Genomic DNA, 25,141 nt, shown 5'->3' with positions numbered 1-25,141 from the left:
TGGTGCAGCGAGGCGGAATGACCGGCCCAGGCGAGGGTGGCATAGCGGCCCTGTGCGGGGGCACGGTCATTAACCGCGTCCTGCCAGAGGAGGCCAGGGGAGGACCAGCGTCCCACGAGGGCGTGCTCTGGCGACAGAGGGGGATGAGAGGGGCATGGCCCGTGGGCGGGGCATGCTGTCATCCACAGCCTCTTGGGGCTTGGAGGAAGGGACATCAGTTCTTGAAACAAGAATTTTCCCCCGGCCCTCCACCGGGGGAAGGAGTGGCCCTGCTACCAGCTCCTGAGAAGAACTGAGCCCTAACCCCAAGCTGCCCGTCTCAGAAGTGCTGCTTAGCATGGCGTTTAGCCGGCTAAGGGGCAGAGACAGGCGGTGCCACCCTCCTGCGACCTCCTCGTACTCTGGGCCAATAAGGCTCGAGGGGAGGAACCGCAGAGGGGCGGTGTCGGCGGGAAGCAGGCTAAGGAGACTGCACGGACAGATGACCGTCGGTGCAGAAGGTCCTCAGCCTGCTAATAGAGTGATCGAAGACTGTTGGGCGCAATCCTCAACCAGACCGCCGACCAGGCTGCCCGTCTCAAGAGTGCTGCTTAGGCTGGCGTGGCAGTCTAAGGGGCGGAGACGGGCAGCGCCGCCCTCCTGCGACTTGCTCCTGCTCAGGGCCGGTGAAGACCCGAGGGGAGCAGCCGCATGGAGGGGGCCTTGGCGGGAAGCAGACTAAGGAGACAGCACGGATGGATGACCATCGGTGCAGGACCCGAGTCTACCTCAGGTGGTCGAAGCCACACCGCCAAAGAGCCCAGCCCGGGACATGGGGGAGCTTAGAAAATGAACTCAGACACCCCCACATCAACCTGGCTAAGCCCATGTCTGGACCACACTAGTGGACATCACCTGACCCAGGATCACGCGGGTACTGATGTCGCCTGAGCGAGGTCAGCAGTGTGCGTGGCGGAACAACCAGGCCGGGCATGGGAGGCATAGCGTCCTAGCATAGGGGCGTGGTTAGAGTTTCCGCGTTCTGCCAGGGTTGGCCAGGGAAGGACTAGCGTTCCACTGCGGCCGGTTCGGACAGAACTCCCGGGACAGCACTGCATCGAAGGCGCAGGCGACACACAGCACTGCATGACCGTGCCACGATAGTGACAGGGAACATACAGACCATGATCGCCGTGCGATCGAAAGCAGCGAAGGCGGAGGACACCTGCGGGCCGCGAAAGTCACGTGGACTCTCACGGGGCGCAGGCGTCCTGATGCACGTCCGGGAGAAGCTTACAGCGCTCGGGGGGAGGGCGGGGCCACTCCAGCCGATGCTTTCAGCTGCCCGGGAAAGCATGGCTGACAGCTCTGGATCGTTCCGGCAACGATGGCACTCCCGTGGGAGGCAACGCAGTCGAAACTTCATTTCCAGAGGAATCAAGCCCGCCTTGTGATGCTGTGAGTGCATGACACCATCCACCAGAGCCCCGAATGAAACACTGGGTCCCCGAAAGAAACCAGGCACACACGGAAGCTCCACGGTTTGCGATGTGGAGGGGGGTGTGGCCCGAGGAATTGACTCGTCGGTTGTTGTGCCACACCAAACCCTCAGATCACCCTGGCCACCAGCCAAAGTATCCCTTCTCGAGGAAGAGATAAATTGGGGTGTGGCAGAGGGGACTCTACTCACATGGAGATCATTGAGTCTCGATCTATAAACATCGCGATGGTCATGTTCCCGCAATGAAAACATGACTCATCAACGAGCGCTGCCGAGCGTGATTAAGCCCAACACGCAAAACAGCGCTCGCGACCGTTAGGCAGATGAATCACGCACACACATCCAGGAAATAGAAAATACACGGGCGAACCGTCTTGAAAAAGACGTGCCGCGTGCAGCTCTTTTAGAGAGTGGAAAAGCTCAGCAGAGTGCTGAAGCGCCCAGGGAGAAACACACTCACTGTCGGCAGATTACTGCACAAACAGCAGCAGGATATGCGATCACGCTGGAACACGCCGTCACACCAACACACTGAAGAGCCGCTCGTCTCGAAGAGATTTGAGATGACACTCAGAAGGCTTGTGGAGTGAAGTATTGAACTTGGCTCCGAAGCGAAAACATATCTGCATGTTGCCAGCGCACTTCCTTTATACCCCCAGGGTGGGGCGGAGTTACGCTATGCAAATTCCGCAGACCCATGGCATTTCTTTGCCATTGGCTCGTGTTTTAATACTCGAAGATGATAGGATTTCTAAGCGAAACCCCATTCGTCGTCATCCGACGTAACTCGGAGTGACAACGAAAGGGAAAGAGACCTGTTCGCTACTCGGTGTGCTCTCATTTATTTTGATGTGATTACACAACACATTGTTTTATATTTGCAAATGCTTTGCACATCTTCAATTCTGAACTAATTAAATTAACACTGACATTATCTATAAAGCCCTGTTTGCTTGAAAATATCACAGTTAATAATTTGTTAATAACCTTTTAGAAGCTGAATTAATCCAAATAAATGACTTTAGATTTTAGATCATAAAATTATTGGCAGACATTAGGAAACAACTATTCTTAATTTAATTAAATTTAATTTGCACAGACATTCTGCTCTCCATGTCTGTCAGTAAACAAACACTTGAAATGTTCTCTTAAATTAAAGTATTTTTTAACATGTTTAATCTCACTAAATGTATATTAAAGATGCAGTCCGTAGCTTTTTTGGGTTAAAAATTATCCAAAATAAATTTTTGAGCAGTACATAACCAGCCAGTGTTCAAAACTATCTGCTTGCCGTAGCTCGATTCAAAAGGGAAAGCTTGTAATAATGTTTTTAATTCCAGTGGTACTGGCAGATTTCCTCGGGAAATTCAAGCATGTCTTTGCGTCATTACGTCACACCTGCGCACAGAAAGAAGAGTCTCGGCTAGTAGGCTATATTGCGTGTGAGGATGTTGGTGGTGGAGATTTATAGCCTTTTCTCACAGCACTTGATATAATTAAACTTATCAATTTGATGGCGGATCCAGAAAGGTTCAAACGACAATCACCAGTGACAACTGGAGATTCACCCGTTGTAAAACGCGAAAGACTTAGGACTTCGGAGAAAAAAAGAGACTGCAACCGGCCCATGTGAATGCAAGGACAAATATTGGAATGGCATTAAATGTAGTCACTTAATGCTTATCTTGTTAACATTAACCATTTGAGAACAAAGTATAATTTGCACGGTTTGATAAGCGATCGTTAGATTTAATCGGTGCGATTTACTGAAATGCTTTTTTCCCCTTAGTTGGTCAGAACAAAAGTGGATGTTACTTATTTGTTCAGACGACATTTTCCGGTGAAAATTCTTATATTGGTTATACTTCCAAAAAGTAAAATCTGTGATTGCGAATGACAGTATTCACACCGGCGCGGCGACTGACAGCCACACTTTCTCCTCAAAACATTGGATTCATCCGCGCATAAAGTTGATCATTCCGCGAATAACTGCAATTGCAGATTTCGAACAGAGATGGCGACAAATAGGAAAAACTGCGGACTGCAGCTTTAAAGGGGTCATATAATGCCATTTTTGTACAAGCTAATATGATTCTTTAGGGTCTAAATTAAAAGTTTGTAATATACTTTAATTAAAAATTCTCATTAGTATTGTAAGAAAACACTCATTTTACCTGGTCAAAAACAGCTCTGTTTTCATCACGCCGTTTAAGTGCATGTGTCTTTAAATGATAATGAGCTTTGCTCACCCCGCCCCTCTGTTCTGTGCGTACACCATTTAACACAATAACCATAACGTGTTGTTCATTATAAACGTGGGATTATGAATTATATTGAGAACGTCGTACATAGAAAACAGCTTTACTGACCCTCGAGCAGTCTGGTGTGTGAAATGATTTGCCCAAACATGAAAGCATTGATGTTGATCGTGGGGAATATTCCCTTCGAAAACAAACTCAGCCACTGTGTCTTCAGCGGTTTGTCAAAATGACTGCTGTGTTCCTTATTACACCCAAGAACAGAACACCACAATCGCTTAGACGCCATTCTGCTCATAGACAGTGCCAGTATCACCAATGACGCACAGAGTATGATGACAGACAGGCAGCTCACTCACGAGCGGGGGCGAGTCTGTGTTGAAACGCTCCTGTCAATCAACAATCATGGGAAGGGCGTCCGACCGTGTGACGTCACTAGGTCGAACGGCTTGATTTGAGAGGGGGGAAACATATAAGAGGATTAATAAAAAAAACACTGGATGGATTTTTATTATTTTATGATGGTTGTGTACAGGCACTGCCAACACACATTTCAGTACAATCAACTTGTAAAAGTGCATGTACCATTATATGACCCCTTTAAAGAAATTGTTAAACCAGCAAAAGCAAATAAAATCATTGTTAACTATAAAACTGTAAATTGTGTGAGTGTGTGTATTTCTGTGGAGGATTAGATAAAGACACAGATGTGTTTCAGACACAGTGGATCCTTCTTTACTAAAGTGTTTTCTCTCTCTCTCTCTCTCTCTGTACTTTGTGTCATCAGTGTAAGATCAGGCTCACATGTGTCCAGCTCTGTGTCTCTGACGAGTGATCAGTCTAAAGAGTATCCACCAGCCTTCAGTGAGAAAACACCATCATCTAATAAAAGGTATTTTGTGTGTTTACATTACATTATTGGGTTGTATTATTTCTCCACAATGGTGTATGTGATTGCACTTGACTATGTAAGGGGATTTATAAAACACAATTACACAGGCAGCCACAAGGAGGCATAAATTCACTATCGAAATTAGATCATGTAACTAACATGTATATATCCATCCATCCAACCATGGTCATAAATGAACAAACACACAGCTATACTGCATTTGATTACTATTTGTAACATTAAACCTTTTCAAATGAGACTAAGTATCTCCTGTAATAAAGTGTTTTCTCTCTGTTCTTTGTGTCATCAGTGTAAGATCAGGCTCACATGTGTCCAGCTCTGTGTCTCTGAAGAGTGATCAGTCTAAAGGTTATACACCATACTTCAGTGAGAAAACACCATCATCTAATAAAAGGTATTTTGTGTTATAAATTTTTTGTCACACGTTGACTGTTGAAAAGTTGTATTAACGACTTTTACGATTGAATATATTGTTTAGCAATGTTCATTGTAACTGCAGATGTAAACAAATTAAGTCAGGGGAAGATGTTTTGTTCTCTTATTACGTTGCTAATTGATAAATGTCCACTAGATGGGGATATTGTTCTAGATATGAAAGTAGGAAGGTGGAGAGGAAGAGGTTGTTGTGCTTATGGAGAATGAAAAGTAAAGAGACCTGTTCGCTACTCGGTGTGCTCTCATTTATTTTGATGTGATTACACAACACATTGTTTTATATTTGCAAATGCTTTGCACAACTTCAATTCTGAACTAATTAAATTAACACTGACATTATCTATAAAGCCCTGTTTGCTAGAAAATATCACAGTTAATAATTTGTTAATAACCTTTTAGAAGCTGAATTAATCCAAATAAATGACTTTAGATTTTAGATCATGAAATTATTGGCAGACATTAGGAAACAACTATACTTAATTTAATTTAATTTAATTTAATTTAATTTAATTTAATTTGCACAGACATTCTGCTCTCCGTGTCTGTCAATAAACAAACACTTGAAATGTTCTCTTAAATTAAAGTATTTTTTAACATGTTTAATCTCACTAAATGTATATTAAAGATGCAGTCCGTAGCTTTTTTTGGGTTAAAAATTATCCAAAATATTTTTTTGAGCAAGTACATAACCAGCCAGTGTTCAAAACTATCTGCTTGCCGTAGCTCGATTCAAAACGGAAAGCTTGTAATAATGTTTTTTTAATTCCAGTGGTACTGGCAGATTTCCTCTGGAAATTCGAGCATGTCTTTGCGTCATTACGTCACACCTGCGCACATAAAGAAGTCTCGGCTAGTAGGCTATATTGCGTGTGAGGATGTTGGTGGTGGAGATTTATAGCCTTTTCTCACAGCACTTGATGTGATTAAACATCAATTTGATGGCGGATCCAGAAAGGTTCAAACGACAATCACCAGTGACAACTGGAGATTCACCCGTTGTAAAACGCGAAAGACTTAGGACTTCGGAGAAAAAAAGAGACTGCAACCGGCCCATGTGAAAACAAGGACAAATATTGGAATGGCATTAAATGTAGTCACTTAATGCTTATCTTGTTAACATTAACCATTTGAGAACAAAGTATAATTTGCACGGTTTGACGTGATATGATAAGCGATCGTTAGATTTAATCGGTGCGATTTACTGAAATGCTTTTTTCCCCTTAGTTGGTCAGAACAAAAGTGGATGTTACTTATTTGTTCAGACGACATTTTCCGGTGAAAATTCTTATATTGGTTATACTTCCAAAAAGTAAAATCTGTGATTGCGAATGACAGTATTCACACCGGCGCGGCGACTGACAGCCACACTTTTTCCTCAAAACATTGGATTCATCCGCGCATAAAGTTGATCATTCCGCGAATAACTGCAATTGCAGATTTCGAACAGAGATGGCGACAAATAGGAAAAACTGCGGACTGCAGCTTTAAAGAAATTGTTAAACCAGCAAAAGCAAGTAAATAAAATCATTGTTAACTATAAAACTGTAAATTGATTGTGTGAGTGTGTGTATTTCTGTGGAGGATTAGATAAAGACACAGATGTGTTTCAGACACAGTTTATCCTCCTTTACTAAAGTGTTTTCTCTCTCTCTCTGTACTTTGGGTCATCAGTGTAAGATCAGGCTCACATGTGTCCAGCTCTGTGTCTCTGAAGAGTGATCGGTCTAAAGAGTATCCACCAGCCTTCAGTGAGAAAACACCATCATCTAATAAAAGGTATTTTGTGTGTTTACATTACATTATTGGGTTGTATTATTTCTCCACAATGGTGTATGTGATTGAACTTGACTATGTAAGGGGATTTATAAAACACAATTACACAGGCAGCCACAAGGAGGCATAAATTCACTATTGAAATTAGATCATGTAACTAAACATGTATATATCCATCCATCCAACCATGGTCATAAATGAACAAACACACAGCTATACTGCATTTGATTACTATTTGCAACATTAAACCTTTTCAAATGAGACTAAAGTATCTCCTGTAATAAAGTGTTTTCTCTCTGTTCTTTGTGTCATCAGTGTAAGATCTGGCTCACATATGTCCAGCTCTGTGTCTCTGAAGAGTGATCAGTCTAAAGGTTATACACCATACTTCAGTGAGAAAACACCATCATCTAATAAAAGGTATTTTGTGTTACTAATTTTTTGTCACACGTTGACTTGAAAAGTTGTATTAGTGAATACCAATCATGAAACATGTTTAGATTAAATATTTGTCAGAGTATTCACAGATAATGCTTATTTCTCTTTCTGTAAAATATCAGTTAGTATTTTATTTTACTAATTTGATTACAGGCTTCAATATGAGACATTAGACTCAGACGTTCAGACTCACAGGAACCACGAGAATTTCAAAGACAATCTTCTTGGGATCTTCCAGGTAGGAAAACACATTTATAGAAATGTTTAATATTTCTAACAAACAAATATGTTATTGAACAAAGAAATGTAATAACATTTTTCTTGATCACTTATTTTTCCTTTTAACCCTCTGAGGTCTAAGGTGTTTTTCGGGTCCTTAAGATGTTTTGACATGCCCTGACATTTGTGCTTTTTTCAGTTGCTTATAAACATATTAATGGCAATGGTGACATTACACTCTATTCAGCACAAACAGGGCTACCATAATATGTAAGCAACATGTATGTACATGATTTTATTTTTGAGAGAATTATGTTTATGCATGGTTATTGAAAAAACGAAAAATGTAAGTTTCTGAAATAAGACCACAAAACACATACTAAATATGTGTCCACAAGACTTTTGACTAATGGATGTTGTTGCCTAGAGTTTTTGCTTCAAAATGATCTGAAAATCATCCTGCCTTATCATTCACATAAAACAATACATTGATTTAAACTTTGTAAGAAATGTTTTGTTTGGAATGGCAATATGTGAATGATCATGAATAATGATGAGTTTCACACCTGAGAGAGACACTGACCCGCATAATGAGCCTTTCATTCAGGTGTGTCACTTAGAGTACCAAGTAAAGAATGTGAGGACTTATTTTTAATGCATGCAAATTGTATAATATCCAAGGTAAACATTTCTAGTTAGTTTATTCTCATACTGTATTTTCAGAAAGTTTTGGAATATATCCTCTCCCCAAATGTGACACTAATAAAAAACAATAACAAATAATTTAATGAGGTTTATATTGACTTTAATATTAAAATGTAAAATGTTGCTTACATCTACCTGGTAGATATATGTTTTGCTATTTTATTAAACAGTTTTCACATGGAAATCAACAACAATTACATTTTTAACAATATTTCAAGTGTAATCTTTCTTTTTAAAAAGTATACATTTTATCATACGTATTTCAAAGTTCAGGATTAATTCGTTTGAATATTGGAACAAACACTATAATAAAATCTTAGTTGATAATTCAATATAAACATCACATACTATATATTTACCATATGAGCAGAAATTGGCGAACAAAAGCTTATTTGATGTGACAGTAGTCTTTTTACAGTAATTTTTTTATAATCTATTCAAAACTAATCAACAAAATCTTGTCTAAACATTCTTATTTCGTCTGTAACATAGGCCTATCGTTTTCATTATATATTGGCATATAAATGTTAATTTGCAGTTTAATACGTGGCTTATACAAAGACAACATATTTCAGTCGATTTTTACTCATCTCAGTAGGCTATATAGTTTGGTAAAAGCTAAACTAGTAGATGTGTTCATGTAAAAATAACATGTTTACTAATGTAAGTGCAAGTGTGAGTGAACGGCACAGATGTGCGCTGTTGTTTACTACAGCCGAAGTAAACATCTGTGCCGTTCATTCATTCACACACAGACACGTGATTCATATTTAAACAGTTTTTTTCCAAGCTGTAGTAAACAATAGCGCCCATCTGTGCCGTTCATTCATTCACACACAGACACGCGAGTCATATTTAAAGTCTTTTTGCGGTTTACAGACACTCTTGCATATTACGATTAGAACAAAGCACTTAAGAATAAAGAACTTACTATTCACAATCCTCAGCTAGATCTTTTGCTCCTCGAAGTGAAACTATACTGCAATTCTGAGGTAAATTTCCCAGGATTATTCCTCACAGCGAAGCAAGACGACGTAAAGTGCATGAGTCTGATTAAACTTGATGTGTTTTATCGAGTTGATCTGGGTGTTGACACGTTTGCATGTATTGCCTCAGATCATTTGCATTTGAAGAGCATGCGCTCTCCGTGGGTATGTTCACATTAACACTTAATGAGATGAAATGAGAACGACTGACAGATTACATAAACTGAGAATATTTGTTTTTTATATAAATTACTTAATTTAAAATAAGATAATTTGAAAAAGAGTATTTGCTGAGTTACAGTTCATTTTCGGATGCGTTTCAGAATGGACTTCACTGACAGAGAGAAGGCAGAACTCACATCCTGTTTAATTTTCTTTATTTGGCAAAAAGCACAACACTATGTGTTTATTGTGAATATACAAAAATAAAAAATGGACACCCAATAGATCGAACGATCTCAACAGGAAAAAATCGCCAGAGTATTTTGAGTCTTTTGCGGGGTAAGAAAAAAAAAAGGCCAGATCACACCGGCGTGATTGCCGACCCCAGGGGGTTAAACACATTGTAGCACAACTTGGTTTGCATGTTAGTCTTTTAACTGGATTTTTTTATGCACCTGTATAATAATTATTGAATACATAGTGTTGACCAAATGTAGATGTACAATTTGGCTTAAATTATGTTAATCTGTCTTTTCTCTTACTTTTGTTTGGAGGAACTTGAGAGCAAAATAATCACATTTCTGAAGAATGAGCTGGAGAAGTTTAAGAAAATATTACAAAATGAGAACACACAACTCTTTGTGAAGGACTTTATTGAGAACAGATCCGGTATCAAATCAGCAGCTCTTGATCTCACACTACATTACCTGAGAGAGATGAAGCAAGATGAAGCTGCTGATGCTCTAGAAGGTAAGAGACTCATGATCATCTGTCAGATTGTCTCTTATAAATGTAGGAGAGCTAATGTATAGACTAAAACTATCTATTGTCTGTTCCTGTGGTTAGATGAGCTGTTCTTCTTTCATCAGCTGAAATGTGGCCTAAAGAAGAAGTATCAATGTGTGTTTGAAGGAATTGCGAAGCAAGGTGACTCCACACTTCTGAATAACATCTACACAGATCTCTATATCACTCAGGGTGGCAGTGAACACGTCAATACTGAACATGAGGTGAGACAGATTGAAGTTGCTTCCAGACGTCATGAAGCACAAGAGATACAGGTTGATTGCAAAAATTTGTTTGAAGCACATGAACAAGACGAGGAGATCCGAACTGTACTGACAAAAGGAGTCGCTGGCATCGGGAAATCAGTCTCTGTGCAAAAGTTTGTTCTGGACTGGGCTGAAGGAAAAGAAAATCAAGATATCAGCTTCATATTTCCTCTTCCTTTCAGAGAGATGAACTTAAAGGAGAAAGAAAAGCTAAGTTTGATGGACCTTATAACTCAATTTTTCCCAGAAACAAAAGAAATTGACCTTAAAAAAATGAATCAATTTAAAGTCCTGTTCATCCTTGATGGACTGGATGAATGTCGGCTTCCTCTGAAGTTTGATTGTAATGAGACGTGGTGTGATGTATCGTCACCAGCCTCTCTGGATGTTCTCCTAACGAACCTCATGAAGGGAAATCTGCTTCCTTCTGCTCTCATCTGGATCACCACCAGACCAGCAGCTGCCAGTAAGATTCCTCCTGACTGTATCGACCGGCTGACAGAGATACGAGGATTCAGTGACGCACAAAAGCAAGAGTACTTCAAAAAAAGATTCACGGATGATATTCAAGCCAACACAATCATAAATCATGTTAAAAAATCAAAGAGTCTCTTTATCATGTGCCACATCCCAGTCTTCTGCTGGATTTCAGCCACAGTTCTCCAGAACATTCTGGAGGAGAAAAGAAATAATGATGTGAAAAACACTCAGGCTGATGAGATCTCTAAAACACTGCAGGAATCAAACACTGAAGACACTCCCAAGACTCTGACACAAATGTACACACACTTTCTCCGCTTTCAGATCCAGCAGAGCCACCGAAAATATGATGGAGAATACACACCAGATGTTTCCTGGGATAAAGACACCATCCTTTCACTGGGGAAACTGGCGTTTCATCAGCTGGAAAGCAGTAACCTGATCTTCTACCACACAGACCTGGAAGCCTGTGGTATTGACGTCTATAAGGCATCAGTGTACTCAGGCATGTGTACCCAGATCTTTAAGGAGGAAACAGGGATCGTTCTTGGTACCATGTACTGCTTTGTTCACTTGAGCATTCAAGAGTTTATTGCAGCCCTTTATGCACATCTGTTTCTATACATCAACAAGACAAGTGTGTTTGATCATGAGTCTACAGAACAGGAAAACAGAAACAAAACCATGATTGATTTTCTCAAGACTGCAGTGGACAAGGCGCTCGAGAGTGACAATGGACACCTGGACCTTTTCCTTCGCTTCCTCCTCGGTCTGTCCCTCCAGTCCAATCGACGACTCTTACGAGGTCTGTTGACACAGCAAGACAGCAATGACCAGAGCAACAAAGAAATAGTTCAGTACATCAAGCAGAAATTAGAAAATAATCTTCCTGCCGAGAGATCCATCAATCTGTTCTACTGTCTGAATGAACTGAACGACCAAACTCTGGTGAAAGACATTCAGACCTACCTTAGCAAAGGAAGTCCCTCATCTGGTGACCTTTCACCTGCCCAGTGGTCTGCTTTAGCCTTTGTGTTGTTGACATCAGAGGAAGAGCTGGAGGAGTTTGAGCTTCAGAAATTTAAGAAATCAGACGAGTGTGTCATTAGATTATCGACAGTCATCAAAACCTCCAGAAGAGCCCTGTAAGTCTTTTAATATATTTTCTCATGTTTTGCTCTCATCTGAAAAATGTATTTATCTACATCACTCTACAATCACATATAGTGATTCCCCATCATAAACATGAACCTATACCTGTAAAGCTTTTTTTTTGTGGAGACAGTTTATCAAACCTTAAGACAAAATATAAAATACCATGTAAAAATGTTTGCATGTTTGTTTTGTATCATATGATACACCAGCCTTGTATGAATTATTTGGTAACGCTTTAGATTACAGCCCGGAAAGTACTACATAATTAAGATGAATTTACAGCGTAACTTTCGGTAATTATAGTGTAGGCCTACCTATGAAGTAATTCGATGTAAGTATAAGGGAACAATATGCCAAATTTGGGGAATAAAGGGGTAACAACCAGGAGAATTAAAAAAAATATATATATTAATACTAGAGGTGGGCATAGATTAATTTTTTTAATCTAGATTAATCTAGATTAATTTTGAAATTAATCTAGATTAATCTAGATTAAAATGGCTCATTTGAATTCTGCCGAAGGCATTCATAATATGTGTGCTACCCAAATAATGACTATAAAAGTAAGTCTTCGAGAACGGGTTTCTCAAGCCAGGTGGCACATTAGACCAGGGGCTCATCTCCTGTTTCCAAAATGCATCACAAACTGCTTGAGAAAGCTGTTCTACTCACTGTAAAAGGTTACTACTGTACTGTTACCGTCCGTAGGCAACATTAGGTAGGCCTATGTTATAATCAACTAGGCCTACTATAGGCTATCAATTAGGGATGGGCGATATGGCCTAAAATCTATATTGTGATATACATTGCAGCCTCTTGCAACAACGAATTATGTTGTATACTTACAGTTTTGCACAATATATGTTCTCAAAACTACATACACCCTTTAAAAAAATACATTTGGCAGTTGTTTAGCAGGGTCTGTGTAACCTGTTCTGAAATGGTTTTATTATAATATACTGTATATGTAGTTTTGAGAAAATATATTGTGGAAAACTGTAAGTATACAACATAATTTTGCAGATAAATAAAATTTAAGTACACTAGCTGCAGAGAGTTAAGTAGCCTACGTATTTTCCGATCTATAAGGCGCACTTAAAAGCCTTTCATTTTTTCAAAAATGTCTGTAAAACAACCGCTGACTTAAAACCTTGTTTATACTGTCGGCTGTCACCGGAGCGCGAGCCTCCGCTGACTGCGCGCGCAACTCTCCAAACAGACGAGGCATTTATACTTGACGCAACTGTTTTGTTTTAGACTGAACACCACACCATACAACTGATTTAGACGCGCAAACTGGGTGCCAGTGTGATGATGAGATGTACTAATATCCGTCTGCTCGGGCAGATTCGGCTCAAGTCGTGCATCTTCTGATGCGGAGGCGCGCGCGCTGTTAAGCCGAATCTGCCCGGGCAGACGGATATTAGTTTTTTTATTACCTTCGCGCTCATGCGGACGCGTCGAGTATAAACAAGGTTTTACAGCTCAGCCACTTGTTTTTTTTTTATATTTTTTTGCAAGTGGAAGATTGGTTTACATTTCGACTTTGGATGTGATCTTAGGCTTGAAAAGGTTGGTGACCACTGCATAACGCAAACCCAGTCAAACGTTTGACTGCAGTATCTTCTATTCTATGCGCCTTATAATCCGGTGCGCCCTATATATGAAAACAGTTCTAAAATAGGCCATTCATTGAAGGTGCGCCTAGTGCTGGGCGGTTTACCGGTTCATACCGAATACCGGTTTTTATTTTTGTTACGATATGAATTTTTAATATACCGCAATACCGGTGTATGTCGCTTTAATCGGAACGCGGCGCTGCGCGACACAGTCTCACCCCTCATTTACAACACAGGTCTGCGGCGCATTACAGCTGCGACAAGGTTTTATTCCGTCCACGCGGTGCGTCAAAATAGACTAGGCGCCTATATTTAGAAATAGACTAGGCGCGGAGAGTCGCTTCTGGGAAGCTTCGATCTGAAACACAAGCATTGACTAGAATGGGCACGAGACGTGTGGGGGTGAGAGTGTCTTTTTTCTCGCGGCGCGCGTGTTTTTGTAACGTATCTGAAGTGAACTGACGGTCTTTAGAAAAGTTTCTTTGTTATTACGATTGAATCTTTCTCTATCTTTCCTGATAAAGCAGTGTTTATGAGCGTTGCTGCTTTGTGTACAGCCGTTACCGGGGAAACCACTGTTTCTGCCGCTCCTAAAGCGCGTCCTGCTGGCACCTGCTGTTTGTAAACAGCCTTGCAAACCTGTATTATTAATATTAGTGTGGATTTTTTCTATAATATTCACTCATGACAATAAAATAGGACTTTATAAGTAAATCTACTGCAGTATTTCCTCTCTCACTCAGTAGAAAATGTGGTTAACACCCATCATGCTTGAAAAAAAAAAAAAAAAAAAAACGGTTAAAACCGTGAAACCGGTATAATTTAGAAAAAACCGTGATGTTGGTTTTTGGTCAAACCGCCCAGCACTAGGTGCGCCTTATAATCCGGTGCGCCTAATAGTGCGGAAAATACGGTAGGTCTAATGTTTATTATAGCTTGGAGCTTATGAAACCCCAAATTTAAAATTAGAATATTGTCTAACTGATGTCTTTTCAGTTAAAAAGAAACACAACAACGATTCTTAAAATCGGGCGTAGACAGAGATTATGGGCCCTATCTTGCACCCAGCGCAATTGACTTTGTACACCGACGCATGTATCATTCCTATTTTGCACCCGCGCAAAGCGCGCTTTTCCCTCCACAGAAGCACGTCGGTTAATTAAGAAATACACTTGCGCTCCCCGGGGCGGTTCAGCGCAAAGAGGAGGCGTGTTCCAGCGCAAACGTTCCTTCATGCTATTTTGCAGGTTTAGAAAACAATTGCGCCACTAACCAGGAAAAAATAGTTTAAAGTCAGTGGCACGTTGCGCATGTTATTCATAAGCTATTTTAAGGGCGCATGCTTGGCCATAATCAATGTAGCGTGTGCACAACGTGAATGCACTTTGATTCTCTCATCTACACAGAAGCAGCAGTTTTCATTTTTGCAAATCATACATTATTAAGATAGATAGATAGATAGATAGATAGATAGATAGATAGATAGATAGATAGATAGATAGATAGACAATTTATTATAAAAGCGTACATCTAGCTTACACATTTACCCAAATTATCATACGCCTTTTTAACCGAAGTTAATTTGGGTGGGTTTCTCCATCCCCAACGTCCCTGACGAGAACGTCGGTCTCCTTGGCTGTGAACCGCTCCTGGTGCGCGCCTGGCAAATCCACCGTTACAACATGAATCCGCTTTAGAACAAACGCGTCTGCTCTTAAAGGGAATGTGAGATGATGCTCTGATTGGTTTATTTCACGTTACGCCCAAACCACACCTATGAATAATGAAGCTACTTCAGACCAACCCATTTTAGATTTGCGCCTGGCGCAAGAGTCATTTATCCCGCCGGGAAAATAGCAACAGCGCCAAGACCCGCCCACACAGTTACTTGCGCTTTGCGCTTTGACACTTGCGTTTCAGATCGTTAAAATAGGGCCCTATGTGTTAACGTTACACCACTTAGATATATTGGAATGGGAATAATACGCGCGCGCTGGTATTCAGTGATATAATGTTTCGTTTTGAATTTGAGGTGGTAGAACAGATTAGTCGTGTGTACTTACCAAACCGTTACCCCACACACTCTGTCTATAGTTTGCTGCTGTTTGTCGGACGGCTTAAATCTGAACCAAGTCCAAATAATGGATGTTGCAAAAGATGTTGATCTTTTTCACCAGCTTATACTTTCAGCCGTGTTTACTTAAGATGATGACGAATATGCACTGCGGCCGCGGGTAGATTGCGTCATCATAGCTTGTGTAGTTGAGTCATCTTCCAACCCAACTTGGAGAATAGATTAACGGCGATATTTTTTTTATCGCGCGATAAGAGTCTCGCGTTAACGCAGCGCGTTAACGCCGATAACGGCCCACCACTAATTAATACTGTAAGTATTATAGAACTAAGGGGTACTTTTTCTACTATTATGATACAACAATCTTACATTTGGGACCAATTTAGCGAGAACATACACTGTGCACCTTTTTGTAAAAATTGCGTACCAATACAAACTGTATAGGCTTTTTAAAAATTACATATCTATGCATTTATATAGGCTTTTTTATTTTTTTTTATAGCAAAAGTGCACGGGCCTCATGTATCAATCTTGCGTATGCACAAAAACTTTGCGTACGCCAGCTTTCACGCTCACGGTCGGATGTGCTAACAGTGAAATTAACGCGAGAATGTGCGTTCCTCCACGCCAATATCATGTCTGGCGTACGTACATTTCTCATTGTTTTTGTCCGTTGGCGACTCTTACAGGCAATGAAGTGAAGTTGCAAACATTACACAACGAATTGTTCTACAAGTCTATCGCACCACCACCTGTGGGAAGCATTGCTATTAATTTGCAATTTATAAATTAATTGACATATATTGTCACACAAGCGTTAAGGGAATATTCTATCAACTATGCAATTAAGTAAGAACATATAAAAGCATATGCAAATTGATACAACCCTTAGTCTATAAATAAAATAAAATAAAATATTAATAAAAATATTAAATGGGAATGCGCATGCGTCGCGTCTGAACGCGTTGTTGTCTTTGGAGCTCTATCGATTTGATTTATAATTCTTGATTTTACTCTTTAAACTTACTTACAACAAACATTTTCTACTTTTCCTCACTGAGAAGCACTACTGCTCAAACCTCATAGTTACAACGCGGACTGTTGAGCAGACGTGTCTCAAGCCTGTTAGTGATTCTACGCTGGATACTCTTATAGGTTACTCCCGGGGATCACGGCTGAACGCGTCTTCTCAACACTCACTTACAAACATTTTTCACCTATCGTGCGTCTACTCTACACCCGTACCACTTAAAAGACGGATTATATCTAAGACGCTTGTCAGAAATTAGTATAAGGTCGCGATCAGCCATGGTCTCGTTCACTCCGGCTCCAACACGCCACCACGAAGCCTGGATATTTCCGCAGCGGAAGACGCGAGTCAGGTCTAGACCTGCTACATCAGGTAAAAATAAGGTGCACAGTCACTGCTTTCCTGGTGCTCGTGTTTCTGAAATCGCTGCTCGCGTTCCTGAGATTCTGAACGATAACGAGCGCGTCGGAACTTTGGTATTGCACGTGGGAGTGAACGACATCAGGCTGCGCCAGACGGAAGTTCTGAAGAAAGACTTCAGGAATCTGATCGATACGGTACGCAGCACATCGCCTGATATAACGATCATTGTGTCAGGACCGCTTCCCACGTACCGTCTAGGACATGACAAGTTTAGTAGATTATTCGCGCTAAATGAATGGTTAACGTCATGGTGCAATGAGCAGAAACTGCTCTTTGTAAATAATTGGAATCTGTTTTGGGAGCGTCCTAGGCTATACCGTGCTGATGGCTTACACCCAAACAGATTCGGATCGGATCTTCTGTCAGATAACATCTCCAAAATGTTAAATACCTTTTGACTAGTAACCAAAAGTCCAAATCATAGTCTCTGCTGCACCAAATTAACTGATATAAATACTAGTGTAGAACATTGCATAGAAACTGTGTCTATTCCTCGTTTAGTGCGATCAAATAATAAATCTACTGCAGGATCTAGGAAAAATCTAATTGTTATTAAAACAGAAAATGTTGCTATTAGTAAACAAAAACAATTTCTAAAGCTAGGTCTTTTAAACATTAGACCACTCACACCTAAGGCAGTTATTGTAAATGAAATAGTCACAGATAATAGCATAGATGTACTTTGCCTTACTGAAACCTGGCTTAAACCAAATGATTATTTCGGTCTAAATGAGTCTACTCCATCAGGATACTCCTATAAGCACGAGCCCCGTCTGATTGGTCGTGGCGGCGGTATTGCAACTATCTATAGAGATATTCTCAATGTTACTCAGAAAACGGGTTATAAGTTTATTTCATTTGAAGTACTTGTACTAAATGTTACGCTCTTAGATGATAGAAAAACATCCCTATTATCTTTAGCCTTGGCTACCGTATATAGACCACCAGGGCCTTACGCTGATTTCCTAAAAGAATTTGCAAATTTTCTCTCAGATCTATTGGTCAATGTCGATAAAATATTAATTGTTGGAGATTTTAACATACACGTAGATAATCAAAATGATACGTTAGGGGCTGCGTTTATAGACTTATTAAACTCCTTTGGGGTTAAGCAAAACGTTACCGGACCAACTCATCGTTTTAATCATACACTCGATTTAATTATATCACATGGAACCGATCCAACCGATATAGATATCATTCCGCAAAGTGATGATGTAACTGACCATTACATGGTAACTTGCATATTACGTACCCCGGTAATATATCATGCTGCGCCGCGTTATCGATTAGGCAGAACAATCCTTCCATCCACCATAGATAATTTTTCAAATTGCTTATCGGATCTGTCTCAGCTGCTGCCTGAACCTAAACAAACAGATGAACTAGACGAACTAACCAGCACTATGAGCACCGTTCTCTCTGGAAAATGGGATATTGTTGCACCTATGAGACTAAAAAAGGTCAGAGAGAAAATTAAAGCACCATGGTACAACAATACTACTCGTGTTCTAAAGAGAGAAACCCGTAATTTAGAGCGTAAATGGAAACAAACTAATTTAGAGGTTTTTAGAATCGCTTGGAAAGACAGTACGTCACGCTATAAAAAGGCCCTAAAAGCGGCCAGGGCTGAGCATCTCCGCAAACTAATAGAAAATAACCAAAACAATCCTAGGTTCTTATTTAACACCGTGGCTAGACTAACAAATAAACAAGCGTCACCTGAACAAAATATTCCGTTACAGTTTAGTAGTAATGATTTCATGAATTTTTTCACTGAGAAAATAGAAAACATCAGATCCACAATTGTAAACGTTCAATCTTCAATCGCGCCTTATAATTCAGCCTCGATTATCACCCCGCAAGAACAATTACAGTGCTTTACAACTATAGAACAAAAAGAGTTAAATAAATTTATCATTTCCTCTAAAACAACAACATGTTTATTAGATCCCATACCAACTAAACTATTGAAAGAAGTGTTACCTATAGTGGAAGAGCCTCTCCTCAATATTATTAACTCGTCTTTATCTTTAGGTCATGTTCCAAGAACATTTAAATTGGCAGTTATAAAACCACTCATTAAGAAAATGGAAGCTTTAGCTAAGTTCTGCCAGGAAGACTCAATCACTACGTCATTACTACCTTCATCTCTATCCAATCACGTCTTTATACTTTCTGTATAAAAGATGGTACTTACTCATGTTTGAGTTCGCAGATGCCGACGCGACATCAATTGCTCGCGTTCACTGCTGAACCAACCATGTCTAACGATACCCCAATCGTCTGCGACTACTCAGACTCTGATGACGAGTTTGTTCCGCCCTCTCCTCTTCCAACACGGCGCAGCACGCGCCTCCAATGCCGTGACTCGCTATGGGCAGCGTGGTCTACGGAGGACATTTACAGTGCTCTGGAATCAGCCGGCATTCCCATCAGCCAAGGTCTATCCAGAGAGGATCTTCTTCTTCTCGCCCAAAATACTCTGGGCAATCCACCGGAGTCCGTCACTAATATCGCGACTCCTTCAGCGCCCGGCCATTCAAAGCAAGCCGGCAGAAAGAAAACAGCTAAATCTTCGTCACCATATCCCGGTAAAAGAACCACGCCGCATGTGCGGGCACCAGTTCATCCGGACATCACCGAGCCTGACGGATTTAATTCTCAACTTCTCCAAGCGGTCCAAAGCCTCTCCCGAACTGTCAAAGGGCTCGAATCGAGGATGTCAAAGTTCGAACACTCCGCCGCTATCTCCAACGATCAGAATCCGGCAATCAACTTCGCAGTAACTCCCCAATTTCGTCCTTCTGCCAGCGGATTAAGCGATCCTCCGAGTTTTGCTTCTACCTCTTCAGCTCCGTCAACTTTTCTCCAACCTGCTCAGACTCCATTTCAAGACGTTTCCGCTCCACCTGAAAATTCATCATTTAACCTTTCGACAGCAGCCCCTGCCCAGCTATTCGGTAGGCGTTTTGTTTCTCCAGCCGCTGCTACGGTGTCTCCTCACATCAGAACAAACATCATTCAAGGTAAAGATTTAAACCTTGCTTCACTTTTGCTTCCTTCGCCTGCGGCTGACAGGAAGGTGGTTGACTGCGGTGACGTGGCAGTCCTGTTAAAAACTTCCGATCCCAGATTACAACGGAATCTGACATTCGCAGAATTCGTTATTGCTTTCAGCATATTTAGAGACGTTCTGTGTCAGGTTTTCCCAGATCGAAGGGAAGAGCTGGATTTGTACCTAGCCATGATGGCAGATTTCAATCAACGATACGGCGGTACATTATTCTACGAATACCATAAATCATTCTCCGCCAAATCAGCTTCCTTCATTTCGCTTTTCAATTCCAGACTGGACTGGTCCGTGACTGATACCGAACTGCTCGTCCGTCATTTCGGCAGCGCAAAAACGCTGGCTTGTAACATTTGTAGCGCTCACGGACACTCGGCGTCTTTCTGCCCCAAAGCTTTCGCCAGCCAAGAACCGCGCGCTGTCCAAGGTGCTGATCACTTTCTGCAAGGATCCGCACCCGAAATCGGTCTGCCCACGCCGGTACAAACCTCCAATCCGAGGAAAAGCCCCAATCCGGAAAAAATTCTGAAAAGCCATCCTTCTACTCCAATTAATGTTCCTAAACTCTCTAGCTACCTCTCTTCTCACCCCGATCCGACTTTTGTCGACTATCTAATCACCGGTCTGTCTCAAGGGTTTCGGGTGGGCATCCTTTCCAATCTCACCACCTCTTTCATAGCAAAAAATTTGCAATCTGCTATTACTGAACCAGAAGTGGTTTCCAATCTGCTAGAGAAAGAGATAAATAAAGGTTATGTCATTGGCCCTTTTGCTTCCCCTCCTTTTTCGCCTTTTCGCATTAATTCCATTGGCGTCGCAACACGGAAATACTCCGGTAAAAAACGTCTTATCTTCGACATGTCATCCCCTCATTCTGATTACACAGCGAGCGTAAACGAATGCATTCCTCTAGCACCTTTCTCTCTACATTACGCCTCGGTCGACAATGCCATCCATCTAATCAAGATAGCTGGTCAAGGTGCTTGGCTAGCTAAAGCAGATATCACTGATGCTTTTAAAACCATGCCAATCCACCCCTCTGACTGGCCACTTTTTGGCGTTAAATGGGATTCCAAATTTTATTTTGCCGTAAGACTAACTTTCGGGTGCAGAAGTAGCCCTCACATTTTTAATAGCCTTTCTGAAGCGATGTGCTGGATCTTGCTGAACGTCAGCAAGCTTCCTTTCGTTCTTCATTTGCTCGATGACTTTCTGTTAATCGATTTTCCATCTCCGCAATCTTCAATTTTGGACATACTTAAACTCATCTTTAGTGACGTCGGCATTCCTCTCTCCGCGGAAAAAACTTCGGGACCCTCTACTTCATTAGAATTTCTAGGGATTTCTCTGGACTCAAATCTAATGCAAGCTTCTCTTCCCCCCGATAAACTTTCAAGAATTAGGTCTTTCTTGGAATCTTTTCCCTCCCTGCATTTCATTTCAAAGCGCGATTTGCTTTCGCTACTTGGACACCTAAATTTCGCCATGAGAATCATACCGCAAGGCAGGGCTTTCATCTCACGTCTGTTAACTCTGGCCCATTCCGCAGAAAAACTAAGCGATCAGATTCAACTAGACGAAGGCTGTTTGTCTGACATTAAATTCTGGAAAAGATTGCTTAACGATTGGAACGGCATTTCTTTCTTCTACAACGACGAGTTCGAATCATCGTTTCAACTCCAATTATTCACTGACGCGGCCCCTTCCATCGGCTTCGGGGGGTTCTTTCAAGGACAATGGTTCGCAGAAAAATGGCCTAATGACTTTCCTAAAACAGCATCCGACTTCGTTTCATCCGCGCTTTACGAGCTATATCCTATAGCCGTTGCCAGTGTTATCTGGGGCCCACAGTGGTCACGCAAACGTATTACGATGCTCTGCGATAATGAAGCCACAGTCGCCATCATTAATAAAGGTAGATCATCTTGCAATACGATCATGCCTTTTTTGAGACGGTTAATTTGGCAATCTGTCGTTTTTAATTTCATCATTAAAGCTGAACACATACCCGGCCGCTGTAATGTTATCGCTGATTCTCTCTCTCGTTTTCGATTTCAGACTTTCAGACAGCTGTGCCCATCAGCCAGCCCAGATCCTGCAACCTGCCCTCCCTTAGCAGACATGATACTAAACTAAACGACCTGCTTACGTCAGTGAAACATTACATTTCTAAAGGCGTTGCTCCCTCTACACTTAAAGCCTATACGTCGGCATGGTCTGCTTTTCTTATGTTTTGCTTCTCCTTCCAAATTTCCGTTTTTCCTATTCTTATTACGACCGTTTGCTCCTTTCTCGTCTTTAATTTTGAAAATCGCAATCTTAAAATCTCTTCTATTCGCAGACTCCTCGCTGGCATCCAATTCTACGCGAAATATTATAATCCTAATTTCCAAAGCCTCTTTTCTGAACCATCCGTTCGTTTACTGCTTAAGGGGTTAGCCAAATCTTCCAACAAAATAACAGACAAACGCCTGCCAATTACCCTGCCTTTACTGCGTAGACTAATCACTTCCGTCCGCAATGGCCTTTTTTCTTCATACCTTAACATCCTTCTAGAGGCAGTGTTTCTATCTGCCTTCTATGGGTTTATGCGTCCAGGGGAATTTACTTCAGAATCTAATAAATTCGATCCAGCCCACGGCATTTCCTTTTCTGATTTACGCTTCGGACCTAAATTCTTCACACTCTTTCTTAAGCATTCTAAAACTGATGCTCAAGGTTCCGGCGTCACTTTAACACTGTCAAAACTCGATAATAATTTCTGTCCCTTCACAGCTATGGTTAAATTTCTTAAAATCCGGCCTAGAACTCCTAAATACGCACCTTTATTTATATTACCGAATGGAGCACCCCTTTCCAAAGCTTGTTTCAGAACTCACTTAACCACTGTTATCAAAAGCTGCAGCCTATCCCCCTCCCTCTATACTGGCCATTCATTCAGGATCGGGGCAGCTACCACAGCAGCTGAACGAGGAATCTCAACGTCAGCTATTAAGATCATGGGTAGATGGTCTTCTTCAGCATTTGAATCATACATCAGACCCGATTCAAAAACCATCCTTGAAGCCCAGCAAGCACTCCAATAACAAATCAGGTAAATTCTATACAATACTGGTGGTGGTGTTACGATAATGGCTTGCGTGGCCTCGCTCCATGCGTTAGCCATCATGCTAGGTCTAACGTGGCTATATTTGTGTGGTCTATCGAGGCCTGTATATGTCGGCCTATCGTGGCTATAACTGTGTGGTCTATCGAGGCCTGTGTAAGTCCGGCCTATCGTGGCTATATCTGTGTGGTCTATCGAGGCCTGTATATTTCGGCCTATCGTGGCTATATCTGTGTGGTCTATCGAGGCCTGTGTAAGTCCGGCCTATCGTGGCTATATCTGTGTGGTCTATCGAGGCCTGTATATGTCGGCCTATCGTGGCTATATCTGTGTGGTCTATCGAGGCCTGTGTAAGTCCGGCCTATCGTGGCTATATCTGTGTGGTCTATCGAGGCCTGTATATGTCGGCCTATCGTGGCTATATCTGTGTGGTCTATCGAGGCCTGTGTAAGTCCGGCCTATCGTGGCTATATCTGTGTGGTCTATCGAGGCCCGTATATGTCCGGCCTATCGTGGCTATATCTGTGCGGTCTATCGAGGCCTGTATATGTCCGGCCTATTGTGGCTATATCTGTGTGGTCTATCGAGGCCTGTATATGTCCGGCCTATCGTGGCCATGTCTGTGTGGTCTATCAAGGCCTGTATATGTCTGGCCTAACATGGCTATATCTGCGTGGTCTATCAAGGCTGTTTACGTTCGATAATAATAAAAAATAAAAATAAAAAAAAATAATGTAAATAAATAAATAAAAAAAAAAAAAAAAAAAAAAAAAAATAATAATAATTTCATCTAACGTACATCATACTGACTATGGTAACTCCTTCCTATCTTTCAGGAACATCAGGATTCACGACTGGTGCGTATACTTTTCATCTACCAATTTTGGGGGGAGGCTGGCCCCGTCCTGGTGGATCTTAATCCACCTACTTTTGGGGGTCGGCTGCGCCCCTGCCTTCGTCTTCAGGCAGGAGATGCAGATCCGCTACCCTCGGATTACGAACTATGGACGGGGCCTACGCCAAAGAACTTTACAATGCTTGCTGGGCTGCCAATAAAAATATGCTTGTTACATCACTTTATCTTCCGAGTCTTTCTGGTAGAAATGGAAGCTTTAGCTAAGTTCTGCCAGGAAGACTCAATCACTACGTCATTACTACCTTCATCTCTATCCAATCACGTCTTTATACTTTCTGTATAAAAGATGGTACTTACTCATGTTTGAGTTCGCAGATGCCGACGCGACATCAACCTCCACCCTCCCCACCACCACCAGGATGGTCCTGTCTATACCTTCTAGGGGGTCGGCTGCGCCCCTGCCTTCGTCTTCAGGCAGGAGATGCAGATCCGCTACCCTCGGATTACGAACTATGGACGGGGCCTACGCCAAAGAACTTTACAATGCTTGCTGGGCTGCCAATAAAAATATGCTTGTTACATCACTTTATCTTCCGAGTCTTTCTGGTAGAACCACAATTAGACCCAAATAACCTAGCAAATTATAGACCCATTTCAAATCTTCCTTTTATGTCCAAAATATTAGAAAAAGTTGTGTCTGCCCAACTGGGCTCTTTCTTGCAAGAAAATGACACCTATGAAAAGTTTCAGTCTGGGTTCAGGCCGCATCATAGCACTGAAACTGCGCTCGTTAAAATCACAAATGATTTACTCTTAGCTTCTGACCAAGGCTGTATCTCAATACTAGTTTTACTTGATCTTAGTGCTGCGTTCGATACTATAGATCACACAATACTCTTAGATC

General features: G+C 41.5%; 1 protein-coding gene across 1 annotated transcript in view; it reads left to right on the top strand.

Moving 5' to 3' along the window:
• Positions 1 to 25,141, top strand: part of LOC308695658 (NLR family CARD domain-containing protein 3-like) — a gene marked incomplete at both ends in the record, with an annotated part of 135,737 nt that overhangs the window by 72,346 nt on the left and 38,250 nt on the right. Inside the window, 5 exons of the mRNA XM_081373838.1 lie at positions 6,758 to 6,862; positions 7,175 to 7,279; positions 7,451 to 7,535; positions 9,924 to 10,119; positions 10,216 to 12,046. Of these exons, the coding sequence (XP_081229964.1) occupies positions 6,758 to 6,862; positions 7,175 to 7,279; positions 7,451 to 7,535; positions 9,924 to 10,119; positions 10,216 to 12,046 (2,322 nt within the window). The remainder of the gene's footprint in view (positions 1 to 6,757; positions 6,863 to 7,174; positions 7,280 to 7,450; positions 7,536 to 9,923; positions 10,120 to 10,215; positions 12,047 to 25,141) is intronic.

Source organism: Scardinius erythrophthalmus (assembly GCF_964197995.2).
Source record: "Scardinius erythrophthalmus genome assembly, chromosome: 9".
Classification (NCBI taxonomy): domain Eukaryota; kingdom Metazoa; phylum Chordata; class Actinopteri; order Cypriniformes; family Leuciscidae; genus Scardinius; species Scardinius erythrophthalmus.
This window is presented reverse-complemented; position numbering and strand designations above follow the sequence as displayed.